Source organism: Aspergillus karnatakaensis (assembly GCF_047715665.1).
Source record: "Aspergillus karnatakaensis strain CBS 102800 unplaced genomic scaffold BJY04scaffold_4, whole genome shotgun sequence".
Classification (NCBI taxonomy): domain Eukaryota; kingdom Fungi; phylum Ascomycota; class Eurotiomycetes; order Eurotiales; family Aspergillaceae; genus Aspergillus; species Aspergillus karnatakaensis.
In genome coordinates this window covers 832726-846042 of record NW_027395716.1, presented here as the reverse complement: position 1 = coordinate 846042, position 13317 = coordinate 832726, and the positions used below count along the sequence as shown (strand labels likewise).

General features: G+C 51.9%; 8 protein-coding genes across 8 annotated transcripts; 3 read left to right on the top strand and 5 right to left on the bottom strand.

Moving 5' to 3' along the window:
- The first annotated feature begins 99 nt into the window (after positions 1 to 99).
- On the top strand, positions 100 to 1497 carry BJY04DRAFT_178927 (PQ-loop repeat-containing protein). The gene is made up of 2 exons (XM_073709824.1): positions 100 to 237; positions 290 to 1497. Exons 1-2 carry the CDS (start codon positions 182 to 184, stop codon positions 1362 to 1364), a joined length of 1131 nt encoding a protein of 376 aa, XP_073576155.1. The 5' UTR covers positions 100 to 181; the 3' UTR covers positions 1365 to 1497.
- On the bottom strand, positions 1498 to 3334 carry BJY04DRAFT_178924 (co-chaperone SGT1). Its single transcript, XM_073709823.1, has 2 exons — positions 2331 to 3334; positions 1498 to 2281 (listed from the first exon to the last, which is right to left on the bottom strand). Exons 1-2 carry the CDS (start codon positions 3135 to 3137, stop codon positions 1706 to 1708), a joined length of 1383 nt encoding a protein of 460 aa, XP_073576154.1. The 5' UTR covers positions 3138 to 3334; the 3' UTR covers positions 1498 to 1705.
- A 122-nt stretch (positions 3335 to 3456) lies between these two features.
- BJY04DRAFT_178923 (terpene cyclase/mutase family protein) lies at positions 3457 to 6389 on the bottom strand. Its single transcript, XM_073709822.1, has 5 exons — positions 6153 to 6389; positions 5736 to 6089; positions 5225 to 5688; positions 3726 to 5171; positions 3457 to 3674 (listed from the first exon to the last, which is right to left on the bottom strand). The coding sequence occupies exons 2-5, from the start codon at positions 5940 to 5942 to the stop codon at positions 3584 to 3586; spliced, it is 2208 nt and encodes a 735-aa protein (XP_073576153.1). The 5' UTR covers positions 5943 to 6089; positions 6153 to 6389; the 3' UTR covers positions 3457 to 3583.
- A 12-nt stretch (positions 6390 to 6401) lies between these two features.
- BJY04DRAFT_178916 (putative meiosis-specific topoisomerase Spo11) lies at positions 6402 to 8171 on the top strand. Its single transcript, XM_073709821.1, has 7 exons — positions 6402 to 6836; positions 6888 to 6954; positions 7014 to 7122; positions 7175 to 7261; positions 7311 to 7391; positions 7451 to 7522; positions 7595 to 8171. Exons 1-7 carry the CDS (start codon positions 6527 to 6529, stop codon positions 8069 to 8071), a joined length of 1203 nt encoding a protein of 400 aa, XP_073576152.1. The 5' UTR covers positions 6402 to 6526; the 3' UTR covers positions 8072 to 8171.
- Positions 8172 to 9255, bottom strand: BJY04DRAFT_178910 (E2 ubiquitin-conjugating protein UBC7). The gene is made up of 2 exons (XM_073709820.1): positions 8712 to 9255; positions 8172 to 8608 (listed from the first exon to the last, which is right to left on the bottom strand). The coding sequence occupies exons 1-2, from the start codon at positions 8956 to 8958 to the stop codon at positions 8355 to 8357; spliced, it is 501 nt and encodes a 166-aa protein (XP_073576151.1). The 5' UTR covers positions 8959 to 9255; the 3' UTR covers positions 8172 to 8354.
- A 57-nt stretch (positions 9256 to 9312) lies between these two features.
- BJY04DRAFT_178908 (scramblase family protein) lies at positions 9313 to 11327 on the bottom strand. Its single transcript, XM_073709819.1, has 3 exons — positions 10919 to 11327; positions 10694 to 10865; positions 9313 to 10643 (listed from the first exon to the last, which is right to left on the bottom strand). Exons 1-3 carry the CDS (start codon positions 11260 to 11262, stop codon positions 9522 to 9524), a joined length of 1638 nt encoding a protein of 545 aa, XP_073576150.1. The 5' UTR covers positions 11263 to 11327; the 3' UTR covers positions 9313 to 9521.
- A 323-nt stretch (positions 11328 to 11650) lies between these two features.
- On the bottom strand, positions 11651 to 12082 carry lcl2 (the record flags this gene model as incomplete). The annotated part of the gene is made up of 2 exons (XM_073715052.1): positions 11651 to 11844; positions 11911 to 12082. 2 exons carry the CDS (start codon positions 12080 to 12082, stop codon positions 11651 to 11653), a joined length of 366 nt encoding a protein of 121 aa, XP_073576149.1.
- Positions 12083 to 12322: 240 nt separating this feature from the next.
- Positions 12323 to 13305, top strand: BJY04DRAFT_178906 (mitochondrial 54S ribosomal protein bL27m). Its single transcript, XM_073709818.1, has one exon. It carries the CDS (start codon positions 12346 to 12348, stop codon positions 13177 to 13179), a length of 834 nt encoding a protein of 277 aa, XP_073576148.1. The 5' UTR covers positions 12323 to 12345; the 3' UTR covers positions 13180 to 13305.
- Positions 13306 to 13317: the final 12 nt, after the last annotated feature.

Sequence of the window (13317 nt, the reverse complement as noted above, 5' to 3'; positions counted from 1 at the left end):
TAATGACAAGCGCTGGAAGAGAGCTCCGAGGTCAAGTTTACGTCATGAAGCCCTAAAGCCGCGAAACGACGAACTTTTCAACCCCGGATTTTTCCCTTTGTTTTCCCCTCTTGGTGACGATCAATCCTGCTATCCTCTGTCCCAAAAACAGATTGGGATACATCCGCAGCCCTGCTTGACCATGTTCCCTCCGCAGAATCTGCATGTTGACCTCGAGGCCCTGAGTGGGATCTGCGGGTGTGTGAACCTGCATTGTTTATCTCAGAAGACCCTGCTAAGAAATAGCTAGTTCGATCTCGATTGCTTGTTGGGTCGTTGTGTTCTCGCCCCAGATTATCGAAAACTTTCGTCGGGGCTCTGCTGATGGCCTATCCTTACTCTTCCTTGTCGTCTGGCTGGCAGGCGACGTCTTTAACATCCTTGGTGCTGTCCTGCAGGGCGTCCTCCCAACCATGATCATACTCGCGGTTTACTACACCCTCGCCGACATCGTCCTCCTGGGCCAATGCTTCTACTACCGGGGCTTCACCCTCCGCAACGACACATCCACCACCACCCTAGTAGAGGACACCGACGAGACCGAAACCGCATCCCCCGTCATCTCCAGGCACCCAACCGAGCAGACAACTCTCCTCCCCTCGCACGAATCTCACGCCCAATCCTACCACACCGGCACAAGCACCTCCTCCAGAACCGCCAACGGCAACGGCTCAATCTCCGTCCCAGACCTTGCTAACACCCGCCGCCACTCGGGCTCCTCTTTCCTTCACCCCACCGTCGACGGCACGCACCTTTCCCCCGCAACCCCCTTCATCGACTCCTCAACCACCCCTCGCCCACGCAAAACCCCATCAGCCCTGCAATCCATCCTCTTCAACCTCTCTGCCGTCGCGCTGGTCTGCGCCGCCGGGATCCTAGGCTGGTACGTTAGCCGGTCCGCGCCCCAGAAACACAAGAAGCACACCTCCCACAAATCACCCGAGGATAGCGGCCTCTCGTTCGACACCCTAGGGCAAGTCTTTGGCTATCTCTGTGCAGTTCTGTACCTCGGTTCTCGACTCCCTCAAATCCTCCTCAACTACAAGCGCAAGTCCACGGACGGCGTGTCTCTCCTCTTCTTCCTCTTCGCCTGCATCGGCAACCTCACCTACGTGCTTTCAATCCTGGCTTACTCGCCTGTCTGTGAACATGGGCGGCGGCACTGCCAGGGTTTCGAGGTTGGGAGGATCTATGGACGGTATATCCTTGTGAATCTGTCCTGGCTGATTGGCAGCTTCGGGACGTTGTTCTTGGATATGGTCATCTTTATTCAGTTTTTCCTGTATCAAGATGGTAAGAAGAAGTCGACGATGGTTGTTTCTTGAATATCATTTTTGGGAGCTATTGGGGGGTTGAGTATGTGTATACAAAATAAAAGGTTATTGGCGTTATGGTATATCTACTATTTTTGGTGAGGGAGGGAGGTCTAGTCATAGAGACGATGCGAATGAATGTGTATGAAAAACGCAGGACGACTTAAAGCCAGTTCAGATTCCATTATATTCCAGCCTTGCCATTCTCCTTTGGAAAGTGTAAGTGAGAACTAAATGAGAAATATGTCGAAAAAAACAAGCAACCCACAGAGCAAAACACCGGCTCCAGCGCTCCCTCAATTTGACTAACAAAATTCGCAATAGATCGTATTACTTATTCACCATTCAGCAGCTTAGTCTTTAGACTCATAGGGCTCCACCTTCCCCTGGCCAACTTCACCCCAGTTCGTGCTCAGCGAAGTGCCATTACTCTCCGTGAAACTCTTGATCATTGCGCGCCGAGTATCTTCGTCGGCGCCAGCGTAGAGTTTCTTGAAGAAGCCGTCCACAGGGTCACCGCCGTAGTCGGAGTCAACGGAGCCTTCGTTGTCCGAGTCGTCTGCTTCGCCTTCGCCTTCGGCCTTGGCCTTGGCACTGTCCTTCTTCTTGGTTTTCTTCGGCTTTTTCGCGGTTAGATTTGAAGCGAGCTTGTCCCAGTCTTTAGCCCCGTGGCGGGAGGAGGTTGGATAGGATGGAGCGGATGCGGGTGGTGGAGGGGCTGGAGTTGATGTTGTGGTGGTGGGTTTGATGTCTGTCGATGTGGACTCAAGAGAGCTCCATTTCTGGCCGGGGGTTTGCTTGCGTAGGACCAGTTCGATCTTTGTTGAGAATGTAGTGAGTTTAGAGGCCGATTCGTCGATGGGGGCGAAGAGAGGGTCCAGATGGAAGGCGTATTCTGAGCCTGACGGGAGGGGAAATTGGACAGATACCTAGACTAGGTTAGCATTTGGACAGAGGTATAAAGACCGATATACGTGCCGAGTCATTCTTGAGTTCAGCATCCACACTATCTTTGCTCACGCCCTTCGCATAGAGCGTCACAACAACCGAGTCATTCGACTGATACCACTCGTGCCTGATCTTGTCTGGAGTCTGAGCAGGAGCAGCCGTAGTGGGTTTACTCTCTTTAGCCACCTTAGCAGCAGCCTCCTTCGCCTTCTCCTCTCCAGCAGGTGTAGAGACAACACTCTTTCCATCCTCAACAACCTTCCCCGCCTTCAACGCCTCAAGCTGCCTCTTCAACTCCTTCTCCGACGGCGCCTTGACCCCCTCCGGAGCCTCCCCAACAGTAACCTTCGCCCTCTCATCCCCCTCCTCCAACGCCCTGAGCTTCGCCCTAACCTTCATCAACCAGATTTGCAACTCCTGCGCTAACCCCTTCGCAGGCCCCGTCTTCGCCCCGCTCATGACATCCTTCACCTTATCCGCAGCATCCCCGCCCTCCTTCTGATCTAAAACCTTTCCCTCCAACAAACCAAACAAGAACCCGGCGTCGCCATACCGCTCCATCGTATAAAGCGCCACAGCCCTCCTCAGTTGCGCCGCCTGGATAAGGTCTCGCTTCGCGCGCTCCCGAGCAAATGCAAGTGCAACCTCCGCATCGTGGAGTGCAGCTTGGGCATTCGGTCCGCCGTCTGCGGGCTTGAGCCGGATGTATGCGGTCGAGCGCTTGATGTAGTAGGGCGGAGCGCGGGGGAGCTCGATGAGGGCTCGTGTGTAGTGTTGGAGTGCGGTGACATAGTCGGATTTTGCGAGGGCGGCATCGCCCTGAGATGCAGCGTTCATTTTGCAGGTGTGTGTTGGGTTTGTTTTGTTAGATCTTGAGGCGGGGGTGGGTTGGTCGGATGAGGATTCGATGATTTGGGAGTGTTCCGAGGGATTGCGCGGCTGGATTCGGAATCGAGGAAACTGTAGGCAGCTATGAAGTAGTGGAAGGAGCTTTATGAGGTTCGGAATTAGCAGAAGAAAGGAAACCTACGAGCTTTGAGTTTCTTTGTTTTTGAAGATTCGATTGATTCCATACCTTTCTCCAACCTGCGGGGAAGCGCTTATGTAAGCCCCACTCTAAGGTTGACCTTTTATACTTCTCAGGAAAATTATCTAGCTTGGATCAAGTAGATTAAATGCTATCTGAGCGTATCATAAGACATAAGTGCTAGACTTTGGAGCCCGGCTATTAAGATTAGTACATGGAGATATGAAATAGTACACACAACACCAGAACCGCCAGCTCACTGCAGCTCGTCATTGCTAAACTTTTTGCTGTACAAGCCTAGAGCGCGAATAGGCCAGTAGAACTTGTAGTTGGGATACGAAATCATGCTAGATTCTGTTAGCTTCATGTTGTCAACTGACTCATGTTGAGCCACTTACCAGGATTGATTGAACACCCCCTCTATGGCTTCCTGAAGCCATTCACCATTCTCTTGTTGTCGGGACATCATAAGCTTCATCGCCTTCTCGATTGGTTCCTTGTGGGGGTAGTCTGCCTCCATCAAGGCAATACAAGCCCAAGCAGTCTGGCAGACTTGGGATTTTTCATGCTGAATGTAGACGTGCTTCTCACTGCTGAGGTACGATTCTCCCCAGCCTCCGTCCTCCATCTGCTTGGACATCAGGAACTCGCAGGCACGACGAGAATGTTCGCTTGTCGCATACGTCTCGCCGATGCTCGCAAGACTTTCCAGAGCAAATAGGGCAGCGTAGGTAAAGCAGATACCCCAGGCTCCGTACCAGCTACCATCGGGCCTCTGCATTTGCTTGATACGCTTCACTGCCCTTTCCTTTGCCACCTTAATCTCGTCGGAACGGTAGTCGGGGTAGTATTTGCTGAATAGGGAGAGGGCTGTGATCGATGCGGTGGTGCACTCAGGGTAGTCGTACGCAATCATAATGCCGCCAAAGACCTCCGCGGCATTGAGCCACTCGAGTCTGGGAGAACCACGGGTCGCCTCGTACTCGCTGAAGCCACCACTAGGGTTTTGCAGCAGCAGCAAGCAATCAACGGTGTCCCTTAAACGTTCTTCCGAGATCAGCCTCGGGTAGCCATGCATCTCCTGAAGCTGTATTGCGGATCGTAACCCTTCAGCAGTACAGTCACTGACAGTATAGCCCTGGGTTCTATTGCTGAAGGGCCATGCACCTTTACGATGCTGACGATAACACTTTTCTTGATGAGGAACGTTCTCCCTTAGCTGATGAGCTTCCAGAAACTCCAGGGCTTTGGTGAGCATTGGTCGCCATTTCGGTTCGTCTGCAAATCCAGCGACAACAATGGCCTGTGTGATGAAAGCGGTATCCCAAACCTGAACACCATTGGTGCCGTTCATCAACATGCCTTCCTCCTTGATCCACATATAGTCGTGCAAGCGCTCGCGATGGCGTCGCACTGAATAGCTGTCCGGCCCATCATGAACATAGCACGCAATCATGTTCATCGGATTATTTACAGGCCCAAGACCCGCATAATCAGTATTCTCGTCTTCCATCCGGATCAGCTCCCATGTCCAATCCTCCGCACTTTTGACAATGGCAGAGAGTCGGAGGTAAGGGTTCCACACGTTCACAAGCAACGAATTCAAGCCATTGAGAAGCCATGTCTTAGGATAGTAATTGTCGGCTTCATGTATGGAATTCCGGTGACTCGCAAAGTCTATGGAGTCATATGGATCCGTGTAGAGTTCCTTTCTCAATTGCTTGGTGAGTAAACCCACGGGATGTGAGAACCTCTTGGACCAAAGGTAGGACATGGGAAGGAAGACCTGGCGCATATGAACCCACCAGCGCCAGGGTGCAATCGGGACCCAGTCGGGAAGAAGCCTACAGAGAGTTAGTCTAAGCAGTGACGACCTATCGCTGATTGTATAACAAACCAGATCTCTGGAGGAACAGGGTTGACACAATCCCAGTCCATCACGCCAAGAATACTCAGCCAGAATTTAGCCCAATGAGGGCCGTAGATGGCACCTCCAAAGCTATGCAGTAGGCCACGGGCCTTGATCATGCGAGGATCATCTTCGCTGACGCCAAGAATTCGCAGGACTACATAGTTCAGGCTTGTCCCAAAAACGGAACTATGAGCTTCGATATGCAGACCCCAACCTCCATCATCCGGATTTTGACGGGCAAAAAGATACCTCCTGATTTCAGTGGCATACTCTGGGGGGATTGGCGTGTTGGTAACATAGTAAGTGATAATCAAACCGGGGAGCAGGAACATAGGACCTCCATACTCGCACGCCCAATTGCCCGGAGGCAGCTGCAACTTAGAGAAGAATTCTAAGCCATTCTCTGCAGATTGCAGAGGAGTCTTAGCTTTTGGCAGCTTCGGAAGGCCCTAAACGATGTTAGCAGTGGATCTAGGCAGAGACCTGGAGGAAGTACCGTTGGAAGTCCCAGAAAATACTTATCTGCAACAGTCTGGGGCCACTCTTTATTTTGTTCGTCAGATTCCAGGTAGTGCCATGTGTGACGGCCCTCGTCGTCCAGCAATCGCCATCTAGAATAATCTGTCTTTGCGTCGTTGTTAGCGTCAGGGGCTAGATGGCCCTGAGCTTCCGTTCTCCAGGGCGCAATGTGCTTGTCTGGCATCGTCTGCGTCTGTAACTCAACCAATGCGATAAAATCGATGACCTTCAGGGCCTGGCAGTCAATTGACACCAAAGGCAACACAATGGACCGACGCGATAAAATATCAAACAGGACTGAATGCGAATCCTTGCGTGAAGATCTGGGGATCTATTTATTCGATTAGTCACCCGTGCCGGTGCCCGTGGGAGCCTTGGTGCCTGAGGATCATTCCTGCGAACTATACAAAAGTCCAACTCCTCAACAAGCCTCACGTAGCGGCGCTATTCGAGAAAGGGGGGCATCTAAGAAAGTGATTGGAGTGAAATCAAAGTCATACGCGCATTTTGAGGTCCATTGATGAACAACATGGCTCAAGAATCAAGTCTCCTATACCCAGAAGAAGAACCCATCAAGTGACCGTCTCGATTGGCGCTTATCGGACGGATAGGTTAGGTAGCATCATAGTCTTGACTCTGTATGGCGGATGCATTCTATCTAGCTTGATGCAACCACTCTTAAGCTGATTCCGTCCAATTGAAGACACATGGACTTGCCTAACAGCGTTCGCATAACAGATCAGCTCACCAGGAACCCCCAGATATATAATGGAAGCACCGCTGCCAAATCTTCATCTTACATTCCCATCATCTCCCCAAACCCCAACCTACATACAACCCCCCGAAGCTCGCACTCGAGAGTATCTTGAAGAACGACTCAAAGACCTGATCGACCAGGTCATACCACCGGACGGAGGAGCCGGAGGCAACCCATCAATCACACTCACACGAAGAGCAAACAATGCCGACTGTGTCTATCGCGTCAGCCCGCAGAGTGGTGCTCTCGAATGCACTGGAGGAGAGACTCGAGTCACATACAAGTGGCCAGGAAGTGATGCACATGAAGCTTGGAGATTCAGTCAGTGGAAATCAGAACAGCATAGTGACATCTTACTCATGTCCATGGAAGATGTCATTGTGGTGCTTTTGGCCGCTATACAAGAAGCAATGCGCTCTGGCGTCAATATATCGACAAGGTGCAAATGACTTCTGATTGAAATTATGGGCCCTCCAGGCTAATACGCCTCTCCGACAGGGATATATACTACACCAATCCAGAGTTATTCAACTCCCAGGGCGTCGTTAACCGATATATTGACGATCTAGCCTTTACTATAGGGGTAGAACGATCGGATTTGAACGTGGTATGCGATCCTCATCAGCCTAGGTGCCTAGTCGTCTGACACTATAGCCCAGGAAGCAGCCGCAAAGGGGCTCGTCGCAGGGTACTATCGACTGGCAGCCCCAGATGGAAGGATCACCGACTACCAGGAATTATTGAAGGTGAGAACAACTACCAACGAACCGGTTGGTGCTGATCTGGGCATCCCAGGAGTGCCTTGTACCAAGAATACAAGATATAGTGGAACTCGACACCTCACAGATCAATTGGGTCCTTGTCATTGAGAAAGAAGTATATACTCCTACATACAGCATATATCTAGCCACAACCCAAAAGCTCACCACCAGTAGGCCGTCTTCCGCCGCCTTGCACAAAGCAACTTCCACATCCACAGCGCAGTAGGAAAAGGAATCTTGATAACAGTGAGTCATAACCATCTACAAACCCCCAGCCCCCGGAACCATGACCACTTACCATCAAGCCAACTCAACTAGGGAAAAGGCTACCCCGACCTGCGCACTCGCGCATTCATCCGCAAGATATACGATGCTACATTACTAACTCGGCAGACCAACCCAGTCCGCTTCTATGCCCTAGTCGACAGTGATCCCGACGGCATGTCCATAATGTCCGTCTACAAATACGGCTCTATGGCGCACGCACGCGATAACGCAGGTCTGAATATCCCTTCTCTACGCTGGTTGGGACTACGCATGTCGGAAGTTGTTAATGGGTTAGGGGCTATGAGTGATGAGGCGCTTATTCCTTTAACGGAGAGGGATAGACGGGGTATCACGCAGAGGTTGGCTCGGAATCCCGTGTTCGCGGTTGGTGGACCTGAGGTGGAGTGGAGGGTTGAGATGCAGCGGATGTTGATGTTGAATGTGAAGGCTGAGATTGAGATTCTGTATGACCGGGAGGAAGGACTGGAGGGGTGGATTGGGCGGGAGATGGTGAGACTTGCGAAATAGTTTGTCTCACAGTGGTATGAGTATACTTGAGATGGTATAATGCGCCAGTAGGGGCATAATGTCATGTATTTAGACCGTCTAAACAAAGAAAAAGAATGAGATCCTCCCAACGCCCAACCCATCCAAGCGCGATGCACAAACGACTTATGGATAAAGCAGGTATGCGTGCCAGTACTGAGCGGCAGCAAATGAAGATCCAAGAACGACAACCAAGAGACAGCTAAACACTCATCACCTCCAGCAAATATATACATGGTCTAGCAGAAACGGCAGCCCAGCCTGCTCAAAGACCCAACCCCTTCCTGACTTCATCCCTCACCTTCTTCTCATACTCCGCTCTTCGCTCCCTCCACATCTTCGCGGCCTCCACATTTGCCGGACTCTCATCATTTGGCTCCGCAAGCATACTCATCACCGAGATGAGAATCTTCTCCACACTCTGGATAGGCGACCACCGCTCTGACGCATGCTCGTAGTGGTTGGGATCATCACCAGGCGGGTGAAGGATCGAGATACACACTGTGCCATTGGGATACACTACGATTGGACAAGCCACGAATTAGCATTCATCCGAGTCAAACCCAACCTCCAGCCCTAGCACTTCAAAGAAGAGCAAGAGAGTAGTGATAAGCCAACTCACCGTTCGGATGCCAAACCCCGCCCCCCACAAACTTCATAGTCGGCGGACTGAGCGGATAATCCTTTGGGAACTTCAACTCCGCGGCGAAAATCCCACCTTCGTAAGGCGTGCCCTCCGGGCCCTGGATCAGGGCTTCCCAGTGAAACATGTCGTCTTCGGAGACCGGACCGGCGGCAATGCCATCGGGGGGATTCGTAGAGAGCGTCTTGTATTCGCGGAAGAGACGGTTCTGGGTCATGGATGACATGGTGAAGGTATGTGGTGTTGTAACCTGTTAAATATGGAGATGAGTTGTGGAAGAACGGCGCACGAGGGCAATTGCTTTCTATTGTTGTACGTAGTGGCTGTGGTGCGGAGAAGAGGTTGGTGGGGTGGGGGAAATTATTGACCGGTTGATATGGGGAAGAGGAAGACGAGACCGTAGGGTTGCGGAAGGGCGAGAGGGGGGTTTCTTTTAAAGCGAGAGGTAACAGTGCAGTGGATCTGGAACAGGTCCCGAGTAGATGTTGTGGCAATAATGGCAACAATGAGAGGAAATGAGAACCGGGCCTGCATATCGGTCTCATCGGTCTCCGTTGCCACTGCCTCATGGCTGGCCGATCATTGATGCCTCAGGCACAAAAGGAGGACGGATATGCTTATTGGAAAGACCACAGCAGGGATAGGAGTGTAGGTATTATACAATGTTCCTTGTGGAATATATCAAGTCTCATCAGGACATGCTGATAGCATGTTCGCTCTGAAATTTATTATACAGAAACCCTCATGGTTCAGCCGAGGTCGGAAAGACGCCCAAGAAACAATCTAGATCTAAAACCAATCACTCCAATCACTTCCACCTTCACCGCCATCGTTATCATCCTCCTCCTCTTCCGCCCATGGCTCCTCAGGCGGTTGTTCATTTTTTGGCTCTGGTGCCCAGGGATCCCCATACGGTCCTGTCTGGCTGTTTTCCGGTGAATTCTGGTCGAGGGAAGAGGGCGGTTGATCTGGCGCACCGCTTTGTGGGTGATTCTCATTCGATGAGCCCCTGTTCATTGCATCATATCCTGCAACTGTGCCTGCGCCTACCGCTCCTGCAGCAGCACCCTCAGCCATACCTCCAGCAGCTCCTCGTCCTACGGTACCGGCTGCGGCTGCCCCTATAGCCCCAGCTTCGCCGGCAGCAGCACCACCTGCGGCAGCACCGCCAGCTGCGCCAGCTGCACCTTCAGCTCCGGCGGCTCCGGCACCACCAGCACCAGGGAACCACATTGGGAAAAATCCCATACCACCCGAACCACTATGACGGCTGAAATAATCAAAGTCAATGCTTACAGCTGTGGCTAGCATAATTGCACGTTGATCAAGAGACATGCTAGTGACTGAGGTTCCTTGATTTGGCGCCTCAACGGCACTAAGTGCCGCGGAATCCATCCGCAGAGCATAGACGCCGGTGTCTGTGAAAATTTCACGAGCAAATCCAGAGAAGTCACGGTTAACAGAGCCAATCAGGCGGTCGTCGGCGGAACGTAACGCGAAGTCCCAGGACAAGAAGCGTTCATCGACATAGGCAAATTGGCTGAACTCGCCCGTTTCACGATTCCCTCCTGAACTTTGAGCCAATTGTAACTGTTGGGAGTTTGACAACCCTGTTTGTGTAAGTGGTATCTGCCGCGTCCCCATCTCGGTTTCAGGGTTCGGCGAATTGTGGTATGTAAATAGATTATATTTTCGTCGTAGCGGTGCCCATTGTTGTTGTGCTTCTCCAATGACGCGCATCTGGTCAAATCCAAGAGGTGATACCCGAGCGTTTGAGGTGTCCGCAGCCTGGATAAGGGAACCGGGGGTACTGGTCTGAACGGCGGTAGAAGGGGAGTGGGCGCTGCTGGCGACGTCAAGAGGATCGTATACTCGGATTTTGGAATTAATCCATGCAAATGGACGATGAAACTGCGGGCGTTAGCCTCCATTGGAAAACCTAGTGAAAGCAGTGTCCTTACCCGTAGAACTTCATTTTCATGCTTGTCGAAAACATGTGTAACAAAGCTGCGATGAGTGTTGAACCATTGTCGTGCCATTATGTTACCCATTCCCTTCTCTTGCTCTGCCATATACCCGATATGATTCCCTTGTGCATCGAGTATCACATACTTGTTCGCCTGTTCAAAACCACTTTAGAGACAGCGTCAGCCACCTGATGACAATGCGCAGAGCATCCAACTCACATCATGATATTCATCAACTCTAGCTGTCGCTGTACAACCAACCCTGAATTGGCGAGAATCCCAGTCGCGGGATGCGATTCTTTGAGTACGCCATGCGGATCTTCAGGTATGTAGACGGGTGAGAGGAGCGAGTTCTGAGCGGGATCATAGTTGGCGACGGGAGCGGCGGTATTGCCAGCCTGAGCATCTGAGGGGGTCGGGTCTTTACGAATCGGCGGTGGTCTTCGGATGGAGTTTCGAGGGCCTGCCCGAGGACTCGGTCGTCCTCTTGCGAAAGAGCTTGCGGGAGCCCGAGATTGCTGGAAAAACCGCGCTGCGGAGATTCGGGCTCTTGTGCTCCACATAGCAAGGGAGATACCGTGATGAATATGTGAGGTGGTGCCGAAGTCGTGTAGAAAACGCTTTGATATGAGCTGCGAAGAAGACGGTCTAGTAATCTCGACCAAACACGAAGATGGAGGCGACGGAAATAAGCGGCGATAAGAGTGTGGAAAGAGCCAGAAGATAGCAACGACGAGAAGCTCACGAAACACTTGAGGTTTACAGGGTTGAAGTTTCAAACTATTTGAGCAAGAGAGCAAGAGAGATCCAAACTTACTGGCCACAATGAGTTATTTAGATGTTCATTTTGTCTCGCCCAGTATGTCATTTATTCGTCCATAGTCCATCATCAACTCCCAGCCTGTATATAGCAACATCACCACCACAAAAGCATTTTAATGATTCTAGCAATCACAGAAGTCCTTTTCGAGCTAGTTCAACCTTTCGCGCAGCTTCCCCAGGCTTATATCCTCCCTTTGAGACACAAATGGCGCTCCCCTCACCCAACTCAAATTTCTCTTCGACATTGGCATGCGGACACGGGCAATGGTGCGGAAAGTGAACGCAGGCAAGGGTACCGGGGCAGAGATACTTATCGCACCGTGCTGCTAGCTGTCAGTCGTCTGATAGGCAGGTAGGGGCCAGTCTAGGGCTATATTTGGTGCTCTTACCTCCTTCCCACATGCTCTGATACCGCGAACTGTCACTGGGAACATTCTGCTGCGCTGATTGTTGGCGTTCTTGATTGCCTCCGAACATGTGCTCGAAGAATTGGAACTGCGCGTGCGCAACGGAGACCAGTAGGAGGAGAGCTCCGAAATATCGGACGAGGTTGGATAACATTATAGCGGACCTGACGGCGTATACGGCTTTTAGAGAACAAAGATAAAACAGTTTAAGAGCTTCTCAGTATACACAGCTTAGCAGAGAGCAAGGAGTAGAGTAATATCGAAGAGTGGCTGGCGCGTAATTGTATACTTCGAAATGCCACCTTCCAATATCCCGCACGCCCACGTGACGTGCGCCAAGCCTCCCCAATCCCGGAGAAAAAAGTCATTCCAACCACACCATCTAGACCCCCAACCACACCAGAAGCCAATTACACAATGATGCTTCAACCCAGGCTGCTCACGCCCCTCCGGGCCCTGGGCGGAGCAATCACCCGCACAAAAACACCAATCCCTCGCGTCCTCCCGCAACAATCAACACCGCAATCGATCCTCCCCCGAACCCTCTCCGCAACACCCTCACCACTCCTCTCCGCAAACACCCTCTTCTCCCTGACCCAAGTCCGACACGCCTCTCACTCCGCTCAAGGAGCCGCAAACAAGCACTCCCGCGATCCCGCTGGAAAGCGCCTCGGCGCGAAACGCACAGGCGGCGAGTACGTCGTCCCGGGATGCATCATCTTCAAGCAGCGCGGGACGAAGTGGTTCCCCGGCGAGAACTGTGCTATGGGGAGGGACCATACTATCTATGCCGCTGAGTCGGGATATGTTCGCTACTACCGTGATCCCGAGCTGCACCCGGGCCGGAAGTATATTGGAATTGTCTTCGAGAAGGATGGGACGCTACCTACGCCTAAGAATGCGCCGACGCGCCGTAAGTTGGGCCGCGTTGCTGTGAGGATGGAGCCGCAGGCTGTTGAAGACGTCGAGTCAAGTCTGAGAGTTGTTGTTGGAGAGGATGGGACGACGGTTGGAGATGCACCGGCTGTGGATGCTGGTGCTGACAAGCAGTTGCGTCCTGGATACATGTGGCGTGAGGCAAACTGGCAGATTGGTCGGGCCGCCGAGAAGGCCGGTATCACTGCTGCCACTTTCAAGCGGGGCGACCGATGGACGGCCTGGAGGAAGAGGCAGGTTAGGGCTAAGAAGGCTCTTGAGATGAAGAGTCTGAGGGGCAAGAAGAAGGCGTCGAAGAAGAAGGGCAAACGGTGAAAGAGTGGATGTTAGTCGGTTTGCCCTGTGGTTGCTCTCGTTTAGCACTTAGGATTGGTGTTCTTGTATTATAGGAAGATATTACGTGATAAGCCTCTGTTCAATATAGTTTTATTTCTCTGGTCATTTCTGCAGACA

Bases quoted from the DNA above. Each gene is read 5' to 3' on its own strand.
- BJY04DRAFT_178924 (XM_073709823.1), bottom strand. From the start codon at position 3,137: ATGAACGCTGCATCTCAGGGCGATGCCGCCCTCGCAAAATCCGACTAT. The intron at 2,282-2,330 runs GCACGTATATCG...AACCTAGTCTAG, and splicing joins CTGAACTCAAGAATGACTCG to GTATCTGTCCAATTTCCCCT.
- BJY04DRAFT_178916 (XM_073709821.1), top strand. From the start codon at position 6,527: ATGGAAGCACCGCTGCCAAATCTTCATCTTACATTCCCATCATCTCCC. The intron at 6,837-6,887 runs GTCAGTGGAAAT...TGTCCATGGAAG, and splicing joins ACATGAAGCTTGGAGATTCA to ATGTCATTGTGGTGCTTTTG. The intron at 7,392-7,450 runs GTATATACTCCT...CACCACCAGTAG, and splicing joins TCCTTGTCATTGAGAAAGAA to GCCGTCTTCCGCCGCCTTGC.
- BJY04DRAFT_178927 (XM_073709824.1), top strand. From the start codon at position 182: ATGTTCCCTCCGCAGAATCTGCATGTTGACCTCGAGGCCCTGAGTGGG. The intron at 238-289 runs GTGTGTGAACCT...AGAAATAGCTAG, and splicing joins GCCCTGAGTGGGATCTGCGG to TTCGATCTCGATTGCTTGTT.
- BJY04DRAFT_178906 (XM_073709818.1), top strand. From the start codon at position 12,346: ATGATGCTTCAACCCAGGCTGCTCACGCCCCTCCGGGCCCTGGGCGGA.
- BJY04DRAFT_178908 (XM_073709819.1), bottom strand. From the start codon at position 11,262: ATGTGGAGCACAAGAGCCCGAATCTCCGCAGCGCGGTTTTTCCAGCAA. The intron at 10,866-10,918 runs GTGAGTTGGATG...CTGTCTCTAAAG, and splicing joins GAGTTGATGAATATCATGAT to TGGTTTTGAACAGGCGAACA. The intron at 10,644-10,693 runs GTAAGGACACTG...TAACGCCCGCAG, and splicing joins ATGAAAATGAAGTTCTACGG to TTTCATCGTCCATTTGCATG.
- BJY04DRAFT_178923 (XM_073709822.1), bottom strand. From the start codon at position 5,942: ATGCCAGACAAGCACATTGCGCCCTGGAGAACGGAAGCTCAGGGCCAT. The intron at 5,689-5,735 runs GTACTTCCTCCA...AACATCGTTTAG, and splicing joins ATTTTCTGGGACTTCCAACG to GGCCTTCCGAAGCTGCCAAA. The intron at 3,675-3,725 runs GTAAGTGGCTCA...AACAGAATCTAG, and splicing joins GGGGTGTTCAATCAATCCTG to CATGATTTCGTATCCCAACT.
- BJY04DRAFT_178910 (XM_073709820.1), bottom strand. From the start codon at position 8,958: ATGTCATCCATGACCCAGAACCGTCTCTTCCGCGAATACAAGACGCTC. The intron at 8,609-8,711 runs GTGAGTTGGCTT...GTCCAATCGTAG, and splicing joins CGGGGTTTGGCATCCGAACG to TGTATCCCAATGGCACAGTG.